General features: G+C 51.9%; 1 protein-coding gene across 1 annotated transcript in view; it reads right to left on the bottom strand.

Annotated features, from left to right (window-relative positions):
- Positions 1-11,700, bottom strand: part of ARHGEF17 (Rho guanine nucleotide exchange factor 17) — a 238,065-nt gene extending 226,365 nt beyond the window's left edge. Inside the window, exon 1 of the mRNA XM_045021882.1 lies at positions 7,789-11,700. Within this exon, the coding sequence (XP_044877817.1) occupies positions 7,789-11,631 (3,843 nt within the window). The 5' untranslated portion in view covers positions 11,632-11,700. The remainder of the gene's footprint in view (positions 1-7,788) is intronic.
- Positions 11,701-19,584: the final 7,884 nt, after the last annotated feature.

Genomic DNA, 19,584 nt, shown 5'->3' with positions numbered 1-19,584 from the left:
GGATTGTCACGCCGGCCTCCTGGGTCCTATTCCCAACTCCAGCACTGACTTGCTGCGCAACCTTGGCCTAATCATTCGGTCTCTCGGTGCCCCTGTTCCTGTGTCTGAAAAATGAGGCCAGCAACTAACAGGAAGCTTAATTAATATTTATGAAGCACTCAACTTCTTAGATGAAAAGCATTGTTATCAGTAATATTTCCAGCAACCCAAATCACATTCATTTGCAAAGAAAACTAGTCAATAACTTCAGGGAATTGCCTACACACAGCAGGCTCGTAATGAAATGAAACGACTCCCAGGAAGGCTGTACAAACGCACTCAGGCAAACACACAGTAGCTGCAATTTTCCCTTCCAGTTTCTCTTCCGCCCAAACAGTTCTGGAGGCGTCTCTACTGAATCAGCATTTGGACTTGTAACGATCACATAGCATTCTTCACATTATTTTTCACAAATAATAATAAAAAAAAAGTGAAATGGGGGGGGGGAGACGCAAACCCGGTGAGTAATCCCACTCCAGAGAGGGCTTCATTCTGATGGTTTGCTGAATAGGTTGCTAGGTGTTCACAATTGTGCTGTACAGAACATCTGGTGTGGGATTTTCTATTTATCTAGTCTGAGGCATGAAGAGAAACATAGTATGATATCCCTTCAAAAAACATCATTTCATCGGTGTTTAGAAAAACAACATTTTTTTTCTTGCTGACTTTAGTGTGAACCAATTTTCCTGCAAAAATGAAAAAGCTCCTCCGCCATCACACGCACACTCTTCTATGGCTTCCTTTGACCTGCTCCCAGCACACCACGACAGCTGGCCCTCCCCAGGCCAAATCCCTGTCCCATTTCACACACTCCCCGCCGTCTGACTCCTTCCACTACTGTAGCTATTCACGGCCCGATCCCTTAGGTAGGTCTAGGAAGCACTTGGTGGACAAGTGGACAAACAAACACTCAGCTGAGTTTGCTCAGACATCCAGAAATACCTGAGTCACATCAGTCATGCACACCAGCCATCACCACTGTCTGAACAGAAGACCTTCAAGGGCCACAACACAGATCCCCTCCCACCTGAACTAAAGGAGTAACTCCATGAGCTAGCTGTAGTAGGCCATTATCTTCTATATGGACTACCCACTAGATGGACTGGCTGCATAATTGCTCCCATTCTAGTGACATGGGCCCAGATCCCTTCAGTGGGAGTTAGGCACCTAAATAACTTTGAGGATCTGGATCATCGTACCTATCTTCCCAACGGGGGGATCCCGAAGGAAAACATTTGAGGGGAGTTCTTGGTTAGTTGTGCAGCATGCTCCTCTTAACCTGGTGGGTGTGTTTCATTCTGCCTGCTTCAGCCCAGCCAGGGCATTCCACACTCATTGCTCAAGTACTGTAAACACCAATTCCTTATCTATGTTTGCAGTTCCCCTTTAGCTCCTCATTCCAAGCTGCACCTGAATAATGAATTGCTTCCCCCCAACACCAGGAAAACTTCCAAACCTCTGGATCTGCCAGTGTTCAGGACTGATAGCTCCCTCCCTGATCTGACAGCTGCCATCTAGCCCCTTGAGCATGTCAGGGTGCAGACGCATCCTGCAGGCAGCGATCACGGGGCTGGCAAGCCGCAGCGTTAGAAGTGGCGCAACAGGCAATTCAGGAAATCCGTCTATTGAAACACTTCAGGGAGTCACGGGAAAACTTCATTCAAAAAAACCACCAAATAAGCCTGCACTGTACCAAGCCCTGAGAGATCGTACGAAACGCAGGGCTTGTCCGCTGTAGAGGATTTTGCATTGGGGCAGCTACAGTGCAAACCCCATAGAGGTTAACTTGCACCACAGCTTCTCAAGGCGTATGCTCCCAAACCTGCAATAACCCCTAAGCTTCCACCCCGTAAGAGTCTGAGCTGGGACATCTTTCTAGACTGTCACCCCGACTTCCAGTGGATCCAGACAACTGCCTGCTCTGCAAACTCGGTCTGGGTTCTTTCCATCACATGGATCCTTACCGGTTGTCAAGGCTCTGCAACTCTCCTGCTGCCCCACTGTCAAAAGGGCTGGGGGGCTGGCACTTAACAAACCATTCTGCTGAGGAGACCCAAGGAGGTCAAGAATCCAGGGGTCAATCTAGGATTTCACCCCAGCTCACTCTCTTCTATCAGTGCTGAGAGGAGGAAAAAAACACAATACAAATGTTGTGTGTGTGTCACTAATGTCAGCAGGTTATAGTGGAGTAAACTGGGGTCTGGATTACACAGTCGCTTTGCTGAGGGTCTGTCTGCTTCTCCCTTCATAGGGTTGCCAACCCTCTAGGATTGTCCCGGAGTCTCCAGGAATTAAAGATTAATGTTCAGTTAAATATTGTGTCATGTGAGGAAACCTCCAGGAATACGTCCAACCAGAATTGGCAACCCTATCACTCAGGTGTGACAGCACTGAGAGATGTCTAAAGCCAGAAGTGACCTTAGATCATCTGGTCTGACCTCCTGTATGTACCCCAGGTTGTCAGTATCCCAGGCCGTAGAATTCTCCCCAGTCACCCCAGAGCTCACTAACTTGTGTTTGACTAAAGCAAACCTTCCAGATAGCCAGCCCCTCTCAAGCTGAAGACATCACAAGATGGCAAATCCACCACTTCCCCTGGTGGTTTGTTCTAGTGGTTAACTGTCCTCACTGTTCAAAAATTTGCACTTTATTTCTGCCCTGAATTTGTCTGGTTTCAGCTTCTACCCATTGGTTCTTGATCTGCCTTTCTCCGCTAGCCTGAAGAGCCCTTTGCTAGCTGGTATTTTCTCCCCATGAAGGTGCTGAGACACTAATCAAGCCACCTCTCCATCTTCTTTTTAGGATTCTTACGTCTCTCACTGCGAGGCATTTTTTGCAGCCGTGGCATCGCTCCCGTGGTTCTTCGCAGCCCACTTTCCAAATTTCCCAACATCCTTTTTACGACGTGCACCCCAGAACCGTCCACAGTACCCCAGTATCGGTCTCACCGACGTCACAGACACTGGCCTCCCAAGGCCACAGCTTCCTACCCTGGCTTGTGGGGTTTTCCGCCTCCTACTGGTGGCACGATAGGGGGAGCCAATCTCTGGCCCAAGGACCCTACACCAGAAACCCCGACTCTGCTTCACTTTTCTCCAGGCCACGTTCTGACTTTGGCCTGACTCCTGGACCCCTTTCACTGAGCCCCTCGCGTGGCCCATTCCTAGCTCCCTCTTGGTTCACTGGCCCCAGAATGCCGCTCGGATACCAAATCTCCCGCCTGCTAGGAAAAAGGACCTGCCTTTTATTTCTAGGCCCAGGTCAGAGTGGGGACTTGATCCCCTTAAAGGCCCAGTTCACCCGTTCACCTCCTCTTCTCACGTCCGGCATCACTATAGAGAACACCAAGTTCCCCCACACCACTGTCCCGCAAAAGATTTGGGAGGGAGCATGGAGAGCCCTTAAAGAAGCCCCCGGCTGTTTCATGTAGCCTTAAAGCCGCCCCTTGGCTCCAACCTACTTCCCTCCTGGCCGCACCCACTTTGCCAAAACTGCGCAGCGCCTGCCTGAGCGCAACATTGAGTTCGGGGCAAGAGACGCTGCAGATCTGGTGCAAGTTGCTCTCATTGCCGGGGTGCTTTGACCCTGGGCGTAGCACAGAAGCAATCGGGCAACAGGGCCCAGGAGGGGTGAAAATAAAAGCAACAATTGCTGGAAAAGCACCACCGCTGGTTGGGGAGGTGGAGACAGAAGATGAGATTCCATTGGCTGCAGCACAGACCTGGGCACTAGGAACCCTTGCACTCTCAATTGGGTTCTGGCATTGGACTCCCTCTACGGCCTTGAACAAATCTCAGTTTTCCCATCTGTAAAATGGGGATAATAAAACTCCCCCTGCCAGCCTCACAGCGGTGTTGTGAGGCTTAATTAGTCTGAGGGCCTAATCCTGCATACTGAGGTCAGCAGCAGCCCTGGGGACCCAGGGAACAATGGACTGGACTTGAAGTCTGTCCAGTGCTTAGAAAATAAGTGCTATTATTATTAGCCACTCTAAAGGTTGGAGACTATAGCCCAGATCCACAAAGGTATTTAGGCTCCAAGTTAGGAGCCTAAATACCTTGTGGACCTTGGCCCGAATTCACTCCTTGTGGCTCCTTTACTCGTTCCTAAAGTCACTACGGCTCCTTATAAAGACACCCCATAAATGACCCATCTTAAAATTCATTCTAAGCAGCTGGGTTAGGAACAGTTGCCTAACATCCAGCACAAACATCCGGAACGGGGTTTTGGTCCTGATCTCTGGATAATATTATGAAAAAAGGGGATTTCACTGTTGGGCATGGTGCCCTGAACTCCCACTGACTTCACCAGGCCGTAGGTGCTCAGCACCTCGCAGGATCCAGCTGGTGATAACGATGTACGGATACTGGTAAATGTGCCCTCGCCAGAAGAGAGTGAAGGAAGCTTTTTCTATTCAAGCTCAACCTCGAGGTTCAATCCCAAAACAAACCTCTCCAATCTGAAATCCCCAGACAGTGCTTGGAGATAAGATCATTTGTCTCAGACGGTTGTTTGTAGCTGCCTGGGCTACTCCCCCTGGCAGGTCCTTTATAATAAACAATCTTTAGGAATGAGACCAACATATATATAATTTGGAATGAGTCCTGACAAAGGAAAGCGGCAGGAGTTTAATCCTGGAGAACACAGGGGGTAGAGGATAACACGGTTGGGCGTGGGGGGGGGGGCGGAGGATGGAGAGTTCCTTCTGATTCAGCTCAAGGCAAAACAAAACTCAAATGACTGAACACAGCAGCTGAGCTTTTGGTAAAACTCAGAGGAAGGCCCAAGCTACAAAGATCAGGGCTGTTTTGGTCCAGACGCCAGGTGCAAATCTGGATCTTTATCAAGATCCAAACTTTCCTAAATCACAAGGGTGTTTGGAGCCGGGGGGATTTGGTTTGGCCCGTTATTGCAAGGTGGGTCACAGAAAAAGTCCAGCTGTGGGTCTGGATTTGCCCGAAGTTGAGGCTGTTTGGATCTGGGGTTTTGATCTGAGCCCAACTCAAGTAAAAATTAATATCCACTAAGACTCCTCTGTAGCCACCCATCCCCCCGACTCTCTTTTACGCGCAGGCGCACGCACACACTTCATTCAATGAGACACTAACCAACGGAGCGCCAGCTCCCCCCAGTCTCTTTCAGCAAAACAGACTGCTCCAATTAGTGCAGATACCAGCCCTGCTCCCTTCCAGCCATTGCCAAAGAAACAGAACAAACCAGGCAGCACTTGCCAAGATCAAACAAAACTGAAACATCTGACGAGACTTAAGACTCCTCGGCTCTTCCCAGTCAGGTGACTTGGACAGAAAGAAGTGTCAGCTCCTCACTCGATCAAGAAACAACTCAGTCCCTAGCAATGACCTTTCAGGGTTACGGACAACGACCTGCCCCAGCCCAGCAGCTTGGCTGCCGGTCACTTCTTGCTTGGCTGCTGCTAATTTTTCAAGGTGGGACTGGGCAATCTACCAGCATCCATAAATCGCACATCAGAACAGTGGTAAACTCTTCTCCTCCAAAAGCTTTTCAATGTGACAAGACTGTTCCCTTCCCCCCCACGCTCCTCCGTTATGAACGTCTCGATAGGGCTGGATTCACTCCCATTTCCACCAGCTACGGAGCCAGCCCACAGTTACCAACGAGGAGCTGTTCAACCACTGACAGCACGGGCGAATGAATCGCCCACTAGACACAGGTGGTGGGATTTCCAGCCTGCCCATTGTTTCAGACTGAGACAGTCATCACAGGGCCGGACTGTGCCCTTCCACCGGACTATTATTTACGGTGGCCCCAATCAAGGGATCACGGCCTCTTTACAAAGGGAGTCTCTGCCCCACAGGGCTTACACCCAACGCATATGATGAGAGACAACAGGTCGTGAAAAGCAAACAAATGCGGGGATTGGTGGTGGGAAGAAGCCAAAGGTAAAAGTGAAAGCATGACATCAGTAGTGGCAGCAAAGAATCCTGTGGCATCTTATAGACTAACAGACGCTTTGCAGCATGAGCTTTCGTGGGTGAATACCCACTTCTGCGGATACTCCACACTGATGAGTAACGACCCCATAAATCAGTAAGGCATGGTGAGGTGCTCACAATTCTAGTAGCACATTACACAACTAAAACTCAAACGCCTTTGCAAGAAAACCACTGAAAGAAAAGTTCAAAAAACAACACCACCACATGACTAGGGGCAAATACAATGGAGCAAGAGAACAATTGTTGCCAATTTAGTAGATCGTTTACGCTCTGGTGAACACGGCATTCAGCTCTCGTAAACAAACCATGCAAAAGTACACACACACCCTCTCCGCCCCCCAAGAAGAGATTTTACTAGGTAAAAAGTGACACGAGCAGACCGCAACAGCAGCCACAATGATCGTTTCCGATTATAGGAGTGAAAGAAGAAAGAAAACTCGCCTATGCACCTTCAAGGGAACTTTAGATCAAGTCAACAGCAAATCTCGCCCACAATGCGGATTCTGTTTTAATAATATTGAACTGTTTCAAAGCACCTTCCAGAAGACACTGCTGTTGAGATTTCTCAGCCCCTTGCTCCCGTCGGAAAGTCACGTGATTCAAGCTAGCTTGGCGGTCTTCTCCAAATTCTCCTGTGCCAACCGGAAAAATCTTTCTGCATCCAATGTAATCCTCCAGCACATCAGAGACATTTTATTCTACTCAATATTTAAATCAAACAGATCAGAGCAACGGGTATTTCACAGAACATTCCACCCTGACAGAGATTTCAACCAGGGAGGGAACAAACAGACCAGAACATAGGGATGTGGTTTATAGCTAGAAATCAACTTCCCTGAATACCAATTTGCAGTCTGGTAGTAACATTTGGCCCCGATTCTATTTCCACTAATGCCAAAGGCAAAATCCGAATTAATTACTATGGGAACAGGATGCTAACCTTGGTTATCATTAATATGCCACAAACTTTTTTGTTGTTTTTTTCAGTTTTCCCTGATTCTGATACTTTAAAAAAAAGGGTCTGTTTTATTTCTGAAGCCCTTAGCAATGTCACAAACTATCAACAAGCCTGAATAAAATTAAAGTGGCAAAAAGAATCTCAGCTGTAGGTGAGGAAAGAGCTGCATTTATTCCTGTTGAACAGATTCCCACAGGTAGGAATTTCAAGATTATATACATATTTAAAACAAGTGATGTGTTCTCGAGCTACAGTAAGATGGGCAGAATATCAGGGATAATAATGAAAGGAAAAGGCTATGCAAGTTCCCTATAGACGAGGAAAAGGCAACTTTTGTTCAACGTTCAAGGCAAACAAATAAAAACAAAAAAATCAACCACCACCAGCCAAGAGAACAACAGTTTACGGAGACCTTATGTAGCATCCCAGAGAGACAAAAACAGCAGGACTGAATTTGAAAGCAAGAACACAGTCATCCACTAAAATGGGTCCAGAACCTGTGTCTTTTACCCAATATTACTGAGTCCGAATTCAGACATTCACATCGATGGGAGTTTGCCCCGTGTAAGGGCTTGGATGGCAGTGAATTAAGTTAAGAGCCGGATTCTGATCTCATTTGTCTGGAGTAACTTAACTGAAGTCAACAGAGTTCCTCCAGATTAACAATTGTGTTAATGAAAGGAGAATTTCCCCCCTGCCCCGCCCCCCAAAAGACAGATCCAAAGTTCACTGAAGACAAAGAAAAAACTTCCATTGTCTTCACTGGGTTTTGGATCAAGTCCTAAGCTAGAGCATCTTAAATCCAGGGGCACTTACCACTTGAGGCTTGCTCTTGGTGCTGCTCAGGCTGTGTTCCTCCTGCTGCTTTGGACATCTCAGCAGCTTGGGCTCTGAAGTAGTCGGTGTAGCAGGCGAAGACCTGGGCATATCCACAGTGCCACCAGAAGACAAGTCCCCGGAGTTAAGAGTTAACATGTATTGCTTGGTGACATCCTCCAAGGATGGAGCTTGGAGTACAGGGTAGGATTTGATGGGGAGAGGTGAAGATTCTGGCACAGTTACATGGACGTTTTGCCTGAGCGACCCAAGAGGCTCAGGTGCTGAGATGGGGAGGAAAGCGGCAGGCTCGCTGGTGTGCCGGACATGCTTGGATGCAGGCCTGGACCTACTCAGGGTAGTAGCAGGAGTTGTGGCAGAGGATGCAGTCTCATGATTCTCCTGGTGAGTCACCCGGTTGGTGCGCTTCTTGGAACTGCGCCTGATGATCCTGGGGGACAGGACTTCCGCCAGCTTGGGGTCAAAGCTATAGCTTTGAGTGGTCTCTCCTGCATTGTTGCCTCCTGCGTTTGCAGGTAGGACGTGCTCAGACTGAGAGCGCAGCTTCTCAAACTCCTGGCCTAGCTCCTCCAGCTCCTCCACCTCGTCCCTTTGCTCGGAGAGGATGGGTTCGCTGCTGGAAGGCGGGATGGTCTGGTCCATCTCACTGATTGGCTCGCTGGGGCCCTCAAAGCCTGCACTGGCCAACTCACTGCGACGGCTGGGGTCGCTGAACGATTTCTTCTTGACTGTCTTACCATTTCCCCGCTCGTCGATCACTTTGTCCATGGCGCCGGGCTGGCTAACAATGTTCTGGATCACCGTGCTGTAGTCCTTGACTCCATCGCTACAGACGGACAGGTCGCTGGCAGCACTGCCGGTGCACTCGGACAGAGCCATGGCCAAAGACTCTGGGACACCGGCCTTGGAATTCAGGGACCCTAGGAGATTACTGTCCACTGAGAAGTTCTCGGTCTCTTCTGTGATCGAGCACCGCCTGTGGGGCATGGGGTCGCTTAGGGATCTGTAGGCTTCACCACTGGATTCCCCATTGCTGGAATCGGACCAGTTGTTGCCAACAGAGGGAAACTTCCTTCGCCGCCGCAGGGTGCTTGGGGTGGAAGGTGCCTCTAGGGACCCTTGGGCTTTACCAGGAAAGTCATCAACAGCAGCACCCTCATGGTTCATTCTAGCTGCGAGCCCAGGGAGAGGAATCTCTTTGCTGTTCATTCGATCAGTGTCGCCCTCCCCTAGGTCGGCGTTGGCCGGGGTCCACGGTGCGACAGCCTGATGGAGATCCCCATAAGCAGCATTGGTGGGACCCATCTCAGGCTCCGTCACGATGCCTTCATCGGTCATACTAGACTCATGACCGGAGAGCTCCTCCATGGACTTCCCACAAGAGAGGTTTTCTTCAGACTCTGCTTTCTTCAGACACTGCCTGTGCTCTTTGCTCCCCAGAAGGGCCTCATCGGCTTCCTTCTGGTTCTCTGTAAACTCCCCGCCACTTTTCACACCTGCGCTGTCCTTCTGATCTGACACAAAGCCGTAGTCGTGCTGGGAGCCGATCCGACTTATCTTCTCAAAGACTTGCCGTGCTTCCTGAATATACTGATCCTGGATAACGACCGGGAGCCCGTCATCGTCCTCTCTCTGGCCAGCATCACCGTCCGAAACCACGCTGTCATGGTCGCTGCTGCTGGCCAGGAGAAGCTCCGAGGAGCTTTGTTTCATGGAGCTCTGGAGGAAGAGCCTGCGTGGCGCCGGTTTGTCAGAATAGGTGAACGACTTGGCCCGGCGTAAGGTTGCGGTGAGGTCTTTGAGAGTTGGGCGGACGCCTAGTGCCCACCGGTTCGAGGTTTGTGCCACACTTCGGCCTCTGCCTCCCAGCTGGTGCCCAGCTGGGCTCTGGTCGTTCTCACTCCTGCCACTGCCTTCCTCTTGGTCACTGACCCCGCCACCTTTCTTCCTCACCTTCAGCTCAGAGAGATCCGATTTCAGGAAGCTGAGGAGAGTCAGCGTCTCAGTGGCTATGTCAGGATTGGACATGGACTTCCTGTGCTTGGCTTGCTCGGCCTCGGGTCCACGGTGGAGCAGAATCTCACTGGAAGGCTCCTGTTTCACTTTGCCGACGCCCACGGGCAGCTTAGGACGCACCCGGACCTGCTGCTGAAGCCTGGCGAGGCTGTCGCTTTGGCCGAAGCTGGGGGATCTGTACATGCCGAGGCCCCCCTGGAAGCTCCGGCTTTGGCTGGGCCAGCAGGGCCCAAAGTGGTCCTCTTCCTTCAGTGTCTCAGTGCTCGAGTACCTGCTGCTGCTTCTCGACCCGCAAGGGCTCGGCCCGAAAGGCGGGATGTTCACTTTGGAGACGCGGGAGACCAGGGGTACAGGTGGCGCTGTGGTCAGCGGGAAGTGAGCAGCGGATACGCCTTCTGACATGCCCCTCACGTACTGCCGGTGCCCTTCGGCGCTGCCCACGGCCTTGGCTTCACCTAGCAGGGCGGCAAAGGTGTTCCCACTGTTGCAATCTGCTGCTACCAGCCTCTTTGCCACCGAGGGCGGCTTGGCTCCATCGTTCGCAGGAAGAGGCAGGTGTGCCAGGACCTCATGAGTCCGGGGGGGCCGCCCTGGCACGGCCTCCATTCCCGCTAGCCCGTCGCTGTCAGACTCATGGTCCCAAAGGCCCAGGTCTTTCTTTTTCTTCCGGACGGAGCGTTTCCTGGGGGTCGCTAGCTGGTTCCCTTCCTCCTCACTCCCCGAGGACCTCTCCAGGGACCTGGGCCTGCCCCCGCAGGGGCCATGCTTGCTGCTGGCGCTGCCAGGGAAGGGGAAGCTGCGAGCAGGCAGCAGCTCCTGGCGGCTGGAGCTCTCTTCTCGGAGGAGGTTGCAGCCAGCAGAGGAGGTGGTGGAGGGCGGGGGGGCAGGCTGCGGTTTGGCAGAACTATGCCAGGAATGTAAACTATCCCAAGGCGGCGGGTGCGGGTGCGGGTGCTGCCGCCTGGCCTCCCCGCCGGCCGGAGCGCAGGGCAGCGGGTGCGCTCGCAGCAGGCCGGGGTAGGGGATGCAGCTGCGGGGCGGCGGGGGAGGGGGGGGCGGCTTGGGGCCGGCGCGGAGCCGCTCCTCCTCCCTCCTGGCCGGAGCGGGGGCGCTGCTGGGGAGCGGGGGGCTGCCGGCTCCGTGCAGGGAGCGGGCCCCGCCTTCCTCCTCCGGCGCCCGGCCGGGGGGCTGCCGCCGAAAGCTCTCCCCGAAGAGTTTGCGCATCTCGGTGACGCTGGGCCAGAGCCCCCCCGGCTCCAGTCCGGCCTCCCCCGCCTTGGGGGGCTCGCTCAGCCCCGGGCCGCGCGGCTGCCCCCCGCCCTCCTCATCGGGCGGCGGCCGAGCCTCCCTCTTCCCCGGCTGGGGCGGGCAGCAGGTGGCCCCGTCCTCGTCCGGCTCCTCCTCGCTCTGGGAGCCGCGCGGGGCTGGCGGGGGAGCGGCCCCGGCGGCGGCGTCGAAGCGCTGGGAGAGCTGGCGGACGGAGGGGGACAGGCTCCGCAGGGCTCTGCCCCGGAGCTCCGGGGAGGGGCAGGCGGCGGCCGAGAGCTTGGAAACTTTCCTGGAGAGGCCGCTGGAGGCGGCTCTGGAGGGCGATCGCCGGCGGCGCTGCGGCGAGTCCCGCTGCTGCTGCTGCGCCCTGGCGCCGGGGGGCTGGCACTGGCACGGCGGCTGCTGCGCCCTTGCGCCGGGGCAGGGCGGCTGCCGGGCTCCTTCCCCCTCCGCCGCTGCCTCCAGCCACCGCTCCAGCCGCTTGAAGGAGACGCTCCGGCAGAGGGGAGCGGTCCCCTCGGCCTCCCCCTCCGCCATTGTATATACACACCGCGCTCAGCCCACCCCCCCCTTCTCTCTGCCTCCCCCCCCCTTCCTCTCCTCCCCTGTGCTCCAGCCCTAAGCCCGCTCCGGCGAGCAGTCCGGCCCCTGCACGCCGCCCTCCGCCATCCAGGGTCCCCGCCGCGCTGCCAAGTTGGATGCAACTTCCACTTCCCACGGCAAGTCGGCGGGGTGGGGGGATTGCAAACGCGCCCTCTCCCAAAGCCCCGGATCGCGGCTTGATCCCTTTCCCCCTTTGCTCCGGTTCCGAGGCGATTCCCAGGCAGCCCGAAGGGCTTTTTGGGGGAGGGGGGGAGAAGCAGGCGGCAAACTTCAGTGGCCCTTTCCCCGCTGCAGCGGCCGATCCGTGTCGGTGAAAGGAAGTGGCCCCCTTTCCAATCCGAATTCATCCCCTGCGCCCAGCCGCCGCACCGACATCTCCCCGCCGCACGAAATCCGAAGGCATCTCCTGGTCAGACGCCAGAGCGGCCCACTTGCCTTGCCACATGGAGACGAGCCCTCGTCCCTCCTTTTTTCAATTATTATTTTTTGGCTTAAATTTCTTCCTCCCTTTATTTTGTTCTGTTGCAGGCAAATAAACTTTCCCTCAGAGGCGTGGTTTCTTGAAATGAGGGGGTGGTCTCGGAAGGAAAGTCTGGGAACAGAGCTTTACCAGAAAAAGAACATGAGGCGAGAGGAAATACGGTAACGCTGAGTTCCTATGAGTCCCCGGTATGCCCTTTATTTTCCAGTGTATTCACATGTTAAATCTTTGGGCTCTGCTTTGGCTACAGATCTAATACTTTTTAAATATCTACTAAATGTGGTTAGACTGAAGATCAACCCCCCCCTCCCTTTTTTTTAACTTCCCTCTGAGTCTTTCAGGAAGACAGGGCAAGAATTTAAATATTTTCAGGCCTTTTGCTTGGTTTGATGGGGTGGATTTCCCCTAAACATAAAAACAATCACAAGGCAGGAGGTCTTGGGTTCCTTCTTCGATCCAGTCCAGTGCTTGGAGAGGCAGCGAAGAAAGTGGCCACTTTTCAGATTTGGAAACGCTGCTAACATTTTTCTCCCAAGTTTTCAAGTGCAGGGAAGAACCGGGGACATTGACAGTTTCATGATGTCCCCCTCCCCCTTTTTAAGCAACAATGAACTCTGCCTGTGCCTTTTTCAAAGGCTTTTTTTATACATACACAGTCAGCTTTTCAAGGCCTGGACCAGCTTTTGCTATATAATTGTACACCCCCCGCCCCCGGTCTGGAATGCTGCTGCTGGGTATTACCACAATGCAAATGAATATTAATAGTACTAATAGCTCAGTAATTGACTCAGATTGTGAGTTCTTTGGGGGTGGGGGACTGTCCTTTTGTGATTGTACAGCACCTGGCACAGTGGGGTGGCTGGCACTCGTAGGTGTCACTACAAGACAGATAATAACAATGTCAGCAAAATCATGGCCAAGATTTTGAAAAAAGGTGCCTGCAGTTAGGCTCCTAATTCCATACATAGGCACCTAACACGGAGGCCTTCAGCAGCACCCATTGACTCCAATAATTAGGATTCGGTCTGTACAGTTTATTTTATTCTTTTTTTGGTTGGTTGGTTGGTACGCAAGTTCCCTCTGGGCTTGGACTTCCCCTCGAAGTGAACAGGGAAATTCTCATGGGTCGCCCTGGCTGAAATGCTGTGAGCTGAGGCTGGAAAACGGGTAGCATCAGTGAATTAGTGGGGGCAGAGGAAGGCTCGTCCGGGTGGGGAGAGATACAAAGGAAGAAGGTCTTGCATACATGGCTAAAGGACCTATTGGAGGCCAGGGTAGATGACTAGAAGAGGAATAGGGAAGCAGAAGGAGAGGCCCCTGGTTCCATCCCCTCCTACAACCTCTGCATTCTGGTGACATAAAAGGCCTGATAATGTTATGGAATTCACTGTCACTGGGGAATCCTTTGCATAATCCGTCCCCCTGCTCCCAGGATCCAGTGAAGGGTTCCCTTCAAGGTCATGATCTGCAGAGCAGGAAGGTGATGGAGCAGGGGTGGACCACAGGATCCCACAAACTGAGCCCAATTTGCAGCTGTCTTATTTGCTCAGCTGAGCACCGCTCCTGATAGCCGAATGGAAATTGCTCGGTGCTCCCGTTGCCCCAGCCTGCGAGCTAGCAGATTGTATGATTAGTTGTGTTGCAGTAGTGCCAAGGGGCCACAGCCGAGATCAGGGCCCCGTTCTGCTAGGCTCTGGTCAGACACATGGTAAGAGACCGGCCCTGCTACAAAATGCTTACAGGGTACGTAAATCAAAACTCTGTCCTCACTGGTCTGTTTTAGGAAGAGGTCAGCCCTGGGGCTGCACTTACGCTGCTAACCCAGCGAGCCAGTGGGCCGTGCTGTGGCCCCCACAACATTGTGTGGAGAGGTGGTGAGAGAGGCAGAATTCACACACCCCTCATTTCTGGAGCCCTGACATGCTGCAGATTAGGCTGCTGGATGGAGATGGACCAGAAGGAAAACAGGAAATGGCCAAGAGGCCTGAGTAACCTGCTAGAGGGACATAAACCAATTACATCTTCATTCTGTGCAGCGCTTTGGTTTCACTATTAAAGTTAGTTCTCGGCACTATAGATTTTTTTATCAGGACTCTTTCCAAACCTGACAGTGTTGCACCCCCTACTGGACATAGGAAAAGGTGACTGCTTCTACACTAGAACCCACTTCATCAGATGCAGTGGATTCTACCCCTCGAAAGCTTATGCCCAATTAAATTTGTTAGTCTCTGAGGTGCCACAGGGACTCCTTGTTGTTTTTGCTGATACAGACTAACACGGCTACCACTCTGAAACCTGCTTCTACACTGGCAGTGTCAAATCTTGGGTAGTGGTTCTTTCGCTTAGAAAGTATGTGGGAAAGTGAGTTAGCTTTTCACTGTCAGGGTCCCTCCCCTCCCTTTGTTGTTGTTCTAAGTGTTTTAGATAATTCTGCTTAATCTTTTCTCCAAACCCATGAATCTTTGGAGTGGTTCAAACCTTCTCCCATTAAAGTCAATGGTAATTGTGGTGCTGACTACAGCACAAGTAGAGGGAGTGTGGTCTAGGGGTGGCAGGACTCCTGGGCTCCCTAGTCCTGGCTCTGTCACTAACCCAGGGCCTGGGCCTGGACCCCTTATTCAGAAGTGTCGTCTGCACTCCTGGGAACAGTCTCATAGATGTCAATTACTCTGTTAGATGCAAATATTTGCATGCCCCTAATCTCAGTGCTTTGCCACAACTAAGTGGATGCTCCTGTTCATGGGACAACACAAGTGCAATGTAATCAGAGGGCACCTCTGTATTTGGCACCCCGGCCCTCACATTTGCTCCTTCCAGCTCATGAGAGGCCAATGAAACTTTTTAAGAGAGGTTTCCTGTGATGATTGCGCCTTTAAAAAAATCTGCTGTGTGAGCTGTGCTTTAGTTACATTTTAACCAGCAAGAGCCAGCAGGATAGAAAACCCATCAGAAAGCATGGGGAAGGTGGCTACAGCCCTGGTCCATTCTCATCCAGCCTTTAATCAGTAACTCATTGAGTGTTTGTGCCATGCACCACTAGGAACTAGTTATAATGGATAATTGGGGCCCTTTGTGCTTATTCAATTCCCTGGCACTTTCTGAAGAAGGTTTGCTGGAGATTCATGTGACGCCAGTTGGTGATGAGTTGGGCCAAGGGGTTACTGAACAGAAACCTAAGGTACGTGTGGCTCCAGTACTGCAGCTCTCCTGCTGTGTATTCCTAACCCACTCACTAACATGGCAGTACCAGGTATGGGAGCTGGACAGATTTCCACAAGAGTTCAAAAGCACCGTGTGTGTGTTTTAGACAGCAGTGTAGTCATGCAACACTGCCCAACTCGCTGCTGCTGCTGGTGCATAGAAAATCATTAGCAGCAATTCAAATTCGTTCTTGTGTAATAGTATTAAGGATTATACCCTTTTGTAGGCGGCCACTGCTAGGGGGTGATGTTCACTTCCATCCCAAGCAGGCCTGAGGTTCTGTCTGGAAGAGGGCAGAGGCCGGACATTATGGGAGAAGATGGGCAGAGTCTCATACTGAGATGTGTAGGGTTAGATGATTCCCTGCTTGCTGTTAGTCACCGAGGAGCTTCTGAAATACACATCCCCTCCACAGCAATGACGCCCCTGTTTTAAGCACTCTGCTGTTATATCACAGGTTCTTCTTTCCCCAGTATGCCTCAACAAATAAGGTTCTCTTCAATAAGTTTCCTCCAGCCCCTGTTTGTGTGTAAGACTGTTCCAAATGTTGCATTCCTTCTGGGCAAATGGTTGGGTCCAGGGATCCGTGGTGAGAAGTGGAGCCTTTCACCTCCAAGCCCAGGGTGCAGATTGTGCCCAAGGAGCAGGCGTTATTTCTATATTGCTGGCAGTTTCCACCACCCACAGAGAGACCGACCTGGTGGCTGCCCCCAGGAGCTTACGCTCTCACAACAGGACCACCCAGAGGGCAATGGTTGGGTAGGAGACGTGTGGGAGAAGCCACTGGGGAAGTGACCGACCCAGAGGGGATCCATGAAAGAAGCAGGTTTGACAATGATTAGAGAAGGTGCTTAGCGAACAGGGATGGGGTCCAGGCCGGGAGTCCATAGCTGCAGGCTCTGGAGAGAGGCGGGGACTGAGCCTAGCTCCTTCCACCTGGGCTGATGCATATGGCAGGGCTGTGTCTGTGTGTGGGGAGAGTGGAGTTCTCTGGTCTGTGGGAAAAACAGGGCGTCACCCTCAGGGGCTCTCGCTCCCATCAGACTCAAATCCATTTAGTCAGACCTTCAAAATCACCCGCCCTTCTCTGAAACCTGGGCTACACGTCAAAGCTTCAGCAGCATAGCTGTGGCAGTTAGGAAAGGTGGGGGAAATCACCCCTAACCATCAGAGCTGGGCCAACACAAGTCCCCGTGTAGATGCACTTTTATTGGCAAAAAGGCCTGTTGCCATGTAGCAGCTTTCGCTCATGGACTTGGTATAAGCTACACCTGCAGCAGAACTCTTGCCAGTACAAGCAGCGTCTCCAGGAGGGGGATTTGCTACTGAATCAGAACAGATCGTGTGGACCAGGCCTTAGCTGTTGTCCTATATGGACAAACCCAGCTCTTACACTTGCTCTTCTAAAGCAATCAAAAATGAAACCAACTAGGCTGTCAGCATTAAACTCTCCCTGGGCAGCCATCAACCCAGCTTCCAAGGTGCACAAAGACATTCCTCTCCCAGACCCCATGGAAGACATTCTCAGCACAAAAAGGACCCCATTGGCCAGTTTCAGCTATTTTGTCAATATTGAAATAAGTCTGTGGCTTCCTAGGACCTTCATAGTCAGCCCCGTGTTCCGTGTCGTGGCCATTCAGAACATCACAGCAGCAGAGGGCATTGAATTCAAAAGCACAGGCCTCCTCCCACAGGAGCTGAAGGGGAAGCGCCATTCGCTACAGCAGTATAAGGCTTATGACATGCAGTTAAGTGGTTCTAATTCTGTCCAGCAGAGGGCCCTGGCACACACTGAAATATCTTAATGTGCATCTCTACTCTGAAGGGGTAACACAGGCATTGAGAGGCTCCATGCTTCTGGCCTGTCTCAGAGACTCCAGATCAAATGGGCTAAGATCATAACTACAGATTGTTGTTGTTTTTTCTCTAAAGGCCAGTGCCACAAACTCATACTGGGATCTGAGAGCCAAGCTGATTCCCCGCCACGCCCACCTTCTTCTGAATGATAATTTAGAATACAGATTCTGGCCTCACTGACCCCTGTGAGGGGGGAAGCCTGCTCGAACTCCCTTCGACTCCAGTGACAGAACACTTGGGACCACAGGTTCTTTAGAAGCTTCGGTTCTGCGTGGAGATCACAGAAACGAGCTCTTTTTGTGTGTGTGCAAGAGAAGCATGTCTGCCCTAACGTCTTTGCCCCAAATCCCCCCTCCAGCCCCACTATTATGGACCAGGCTGTTCATCTCTGCTGTCTACTGTCTCTGTGCTAGAAGTGGCTGCATTTCAGTGAGCTATAGTATGTGAAATATCTCCACTCCACTTTATCAGACCCTTAGAGGGGGCCTGGAAGCCTCTTCGATGCTGTCAAAAATGAAAACGCTTTCAACTGTTCTTCGGCTAGATTGCTGAGTCTTGGCCCCATCTCTGCCGTCCATGGCCCCTTTCTTTGGAGAACATCAGAGAGCACCAACAGAACCACACTGACACTGACGTACAGAAACCTCCATTTTATTTCCATTAGTCATTCTGAAAGGACAAGACAATAATTTACCTTCATCTCAATGCTACAAAATTATGTCTGAGAGGGAGGTGGTAAAACAGGGCCCTGCCAGCAGCATGGTGCCAGCAGCGCCACCAAGCACAACCCAGTCACCGGACAGCCGATACATGCATGGCACATGCACTGGACAGCTCACCATCAACACAAGGGATGAACTGATCAAAGACGCATGATCAAAACCACACCCCACTAGCTGCAAGTTCTTCCCAAGATAGGGAAGCACCTGAGAGCACAGAACGCCGCGAGCGACCCACGTCTGTCCGTCTCAGGCTGTGACGCCATTGTCACAAGCAGCAGCGCTATCAGGCATGCACCTACAGTTGCTGGGGGAACGGCTGGGACCACCACCTTGCAGAAGCAGAGATGAGCCCAAAGGGACAGGATTCAAAGTGGGCGGCTTGGGCCCATCTCCAACAGGGACGGACCCATCTAAGCTGGTACACTGTCTCCGACCAGATACTTCAGAGGAAGGCTACAATCCCCATAATGCATCTCATTGTTCCATAGGGGCATGATCCAAGGCCCATTACATTCAGTGTAAAGATTCCCAAAGGGTTGTGGATCAGGCGCTGTACTTCGTGGGGGATTTCTTCTTACAATCCAGATCAGAACTTCATGGCTCAGGCCTTCACTCTAGTCTGGGTCTACCTGAAGCTCTCCTGATCTTTCTGGCTCATCCTCAGGCAGGATCAGATATTACTAGCAGAAAGTAAAATCCTGACACTGGTTTTTATTTAAAAAAAAAAAAAGCAAAGTTCCTAGCAGCTGGGAAAAACCAACAGAGAGAAAACTATCCCAGAGGACGGGATTGTGGAAGCAGGGTCTGCGTCCGATTCAGGATTTGTTGTTCTTTTCTGTCTGGGGAACGGAACAATGCAAAGCAGAGCATGGAAAATAAATCCACCCGTATACAACTGGGGGAGGGGAACCCTACCGGGATCTGTTTAAAATGTTAAAGGCCTGTTCATTCTTCCTCCTTCTCACCCACATTTCTCCCTCCTCTTCCTCACTCCACCCCTGACTTCCTCCTCACAGCGACAAGCACGTTTTCCCCCCTCTATACACCCTGGTCATGGTTTGATGCCCTGTCCTGGGAGGACAGAGGAACATAGAGTTTGTACAGCTTCAGTCATGGCACGTTATATTGCTCAGATCTGGATACCTTGTGGTTAATCTGCCCCTTCTGAAAGGAGGGGGTTTGGTTATGGTCAGACAGTGAAAGCAGGCAGGGGTGAGAATTGGATTTCCTGTCCTCGGCTCAGGGGCAGAGGGGGCGGGTGGTACGTTGCAGGGTGCTGCATGCCAGACTGGCACAATACGATATATTTCCATAGCATAACTCGTCGTGAGGTTTACTTAAGCCCATTAGGAACTGTGGCCACTCTTAACATTACAGTGGCTAGAACCGTTTAAAACACACAAGCCAAGCCTGAGTTACATGAGACCTGATCCAGATCTCCCATACACCACTTTTATACTCTACCCACTTCACGGGGGTGACTCCTGATTTACATCCGTGACAACGAGAGTGAATTCGGCCCAGAACGTCTGGGTTCAGAAAAGCCCAGTTAGTATTTGCTGCACTGACTAGGAAGCAGCTAAAGAAACTGGGGCAACTCAGGGATCCAAGCCAACAGTGTGAGTC

Source organism: Mauremys mutica, chromosome 1 (genome assembly GCF_020497125.1).
Source record: "Mauremys mutica isolate MM-2020 ecotype Southern chromosome 1, ASM2049712v1, whole genome shotgun sequence".
Classification (NCBI taxonomy): domain Eukaryota; kingdom Metazoa; phylum Chordata; order Testudines; family Geoemydidae; genus Mauremys; species Mauremys mutica.
Note: the sequence above shows the minus strand (reverse complement) of the source record. Positions and strands in the feature narration are given on the sequence as shown.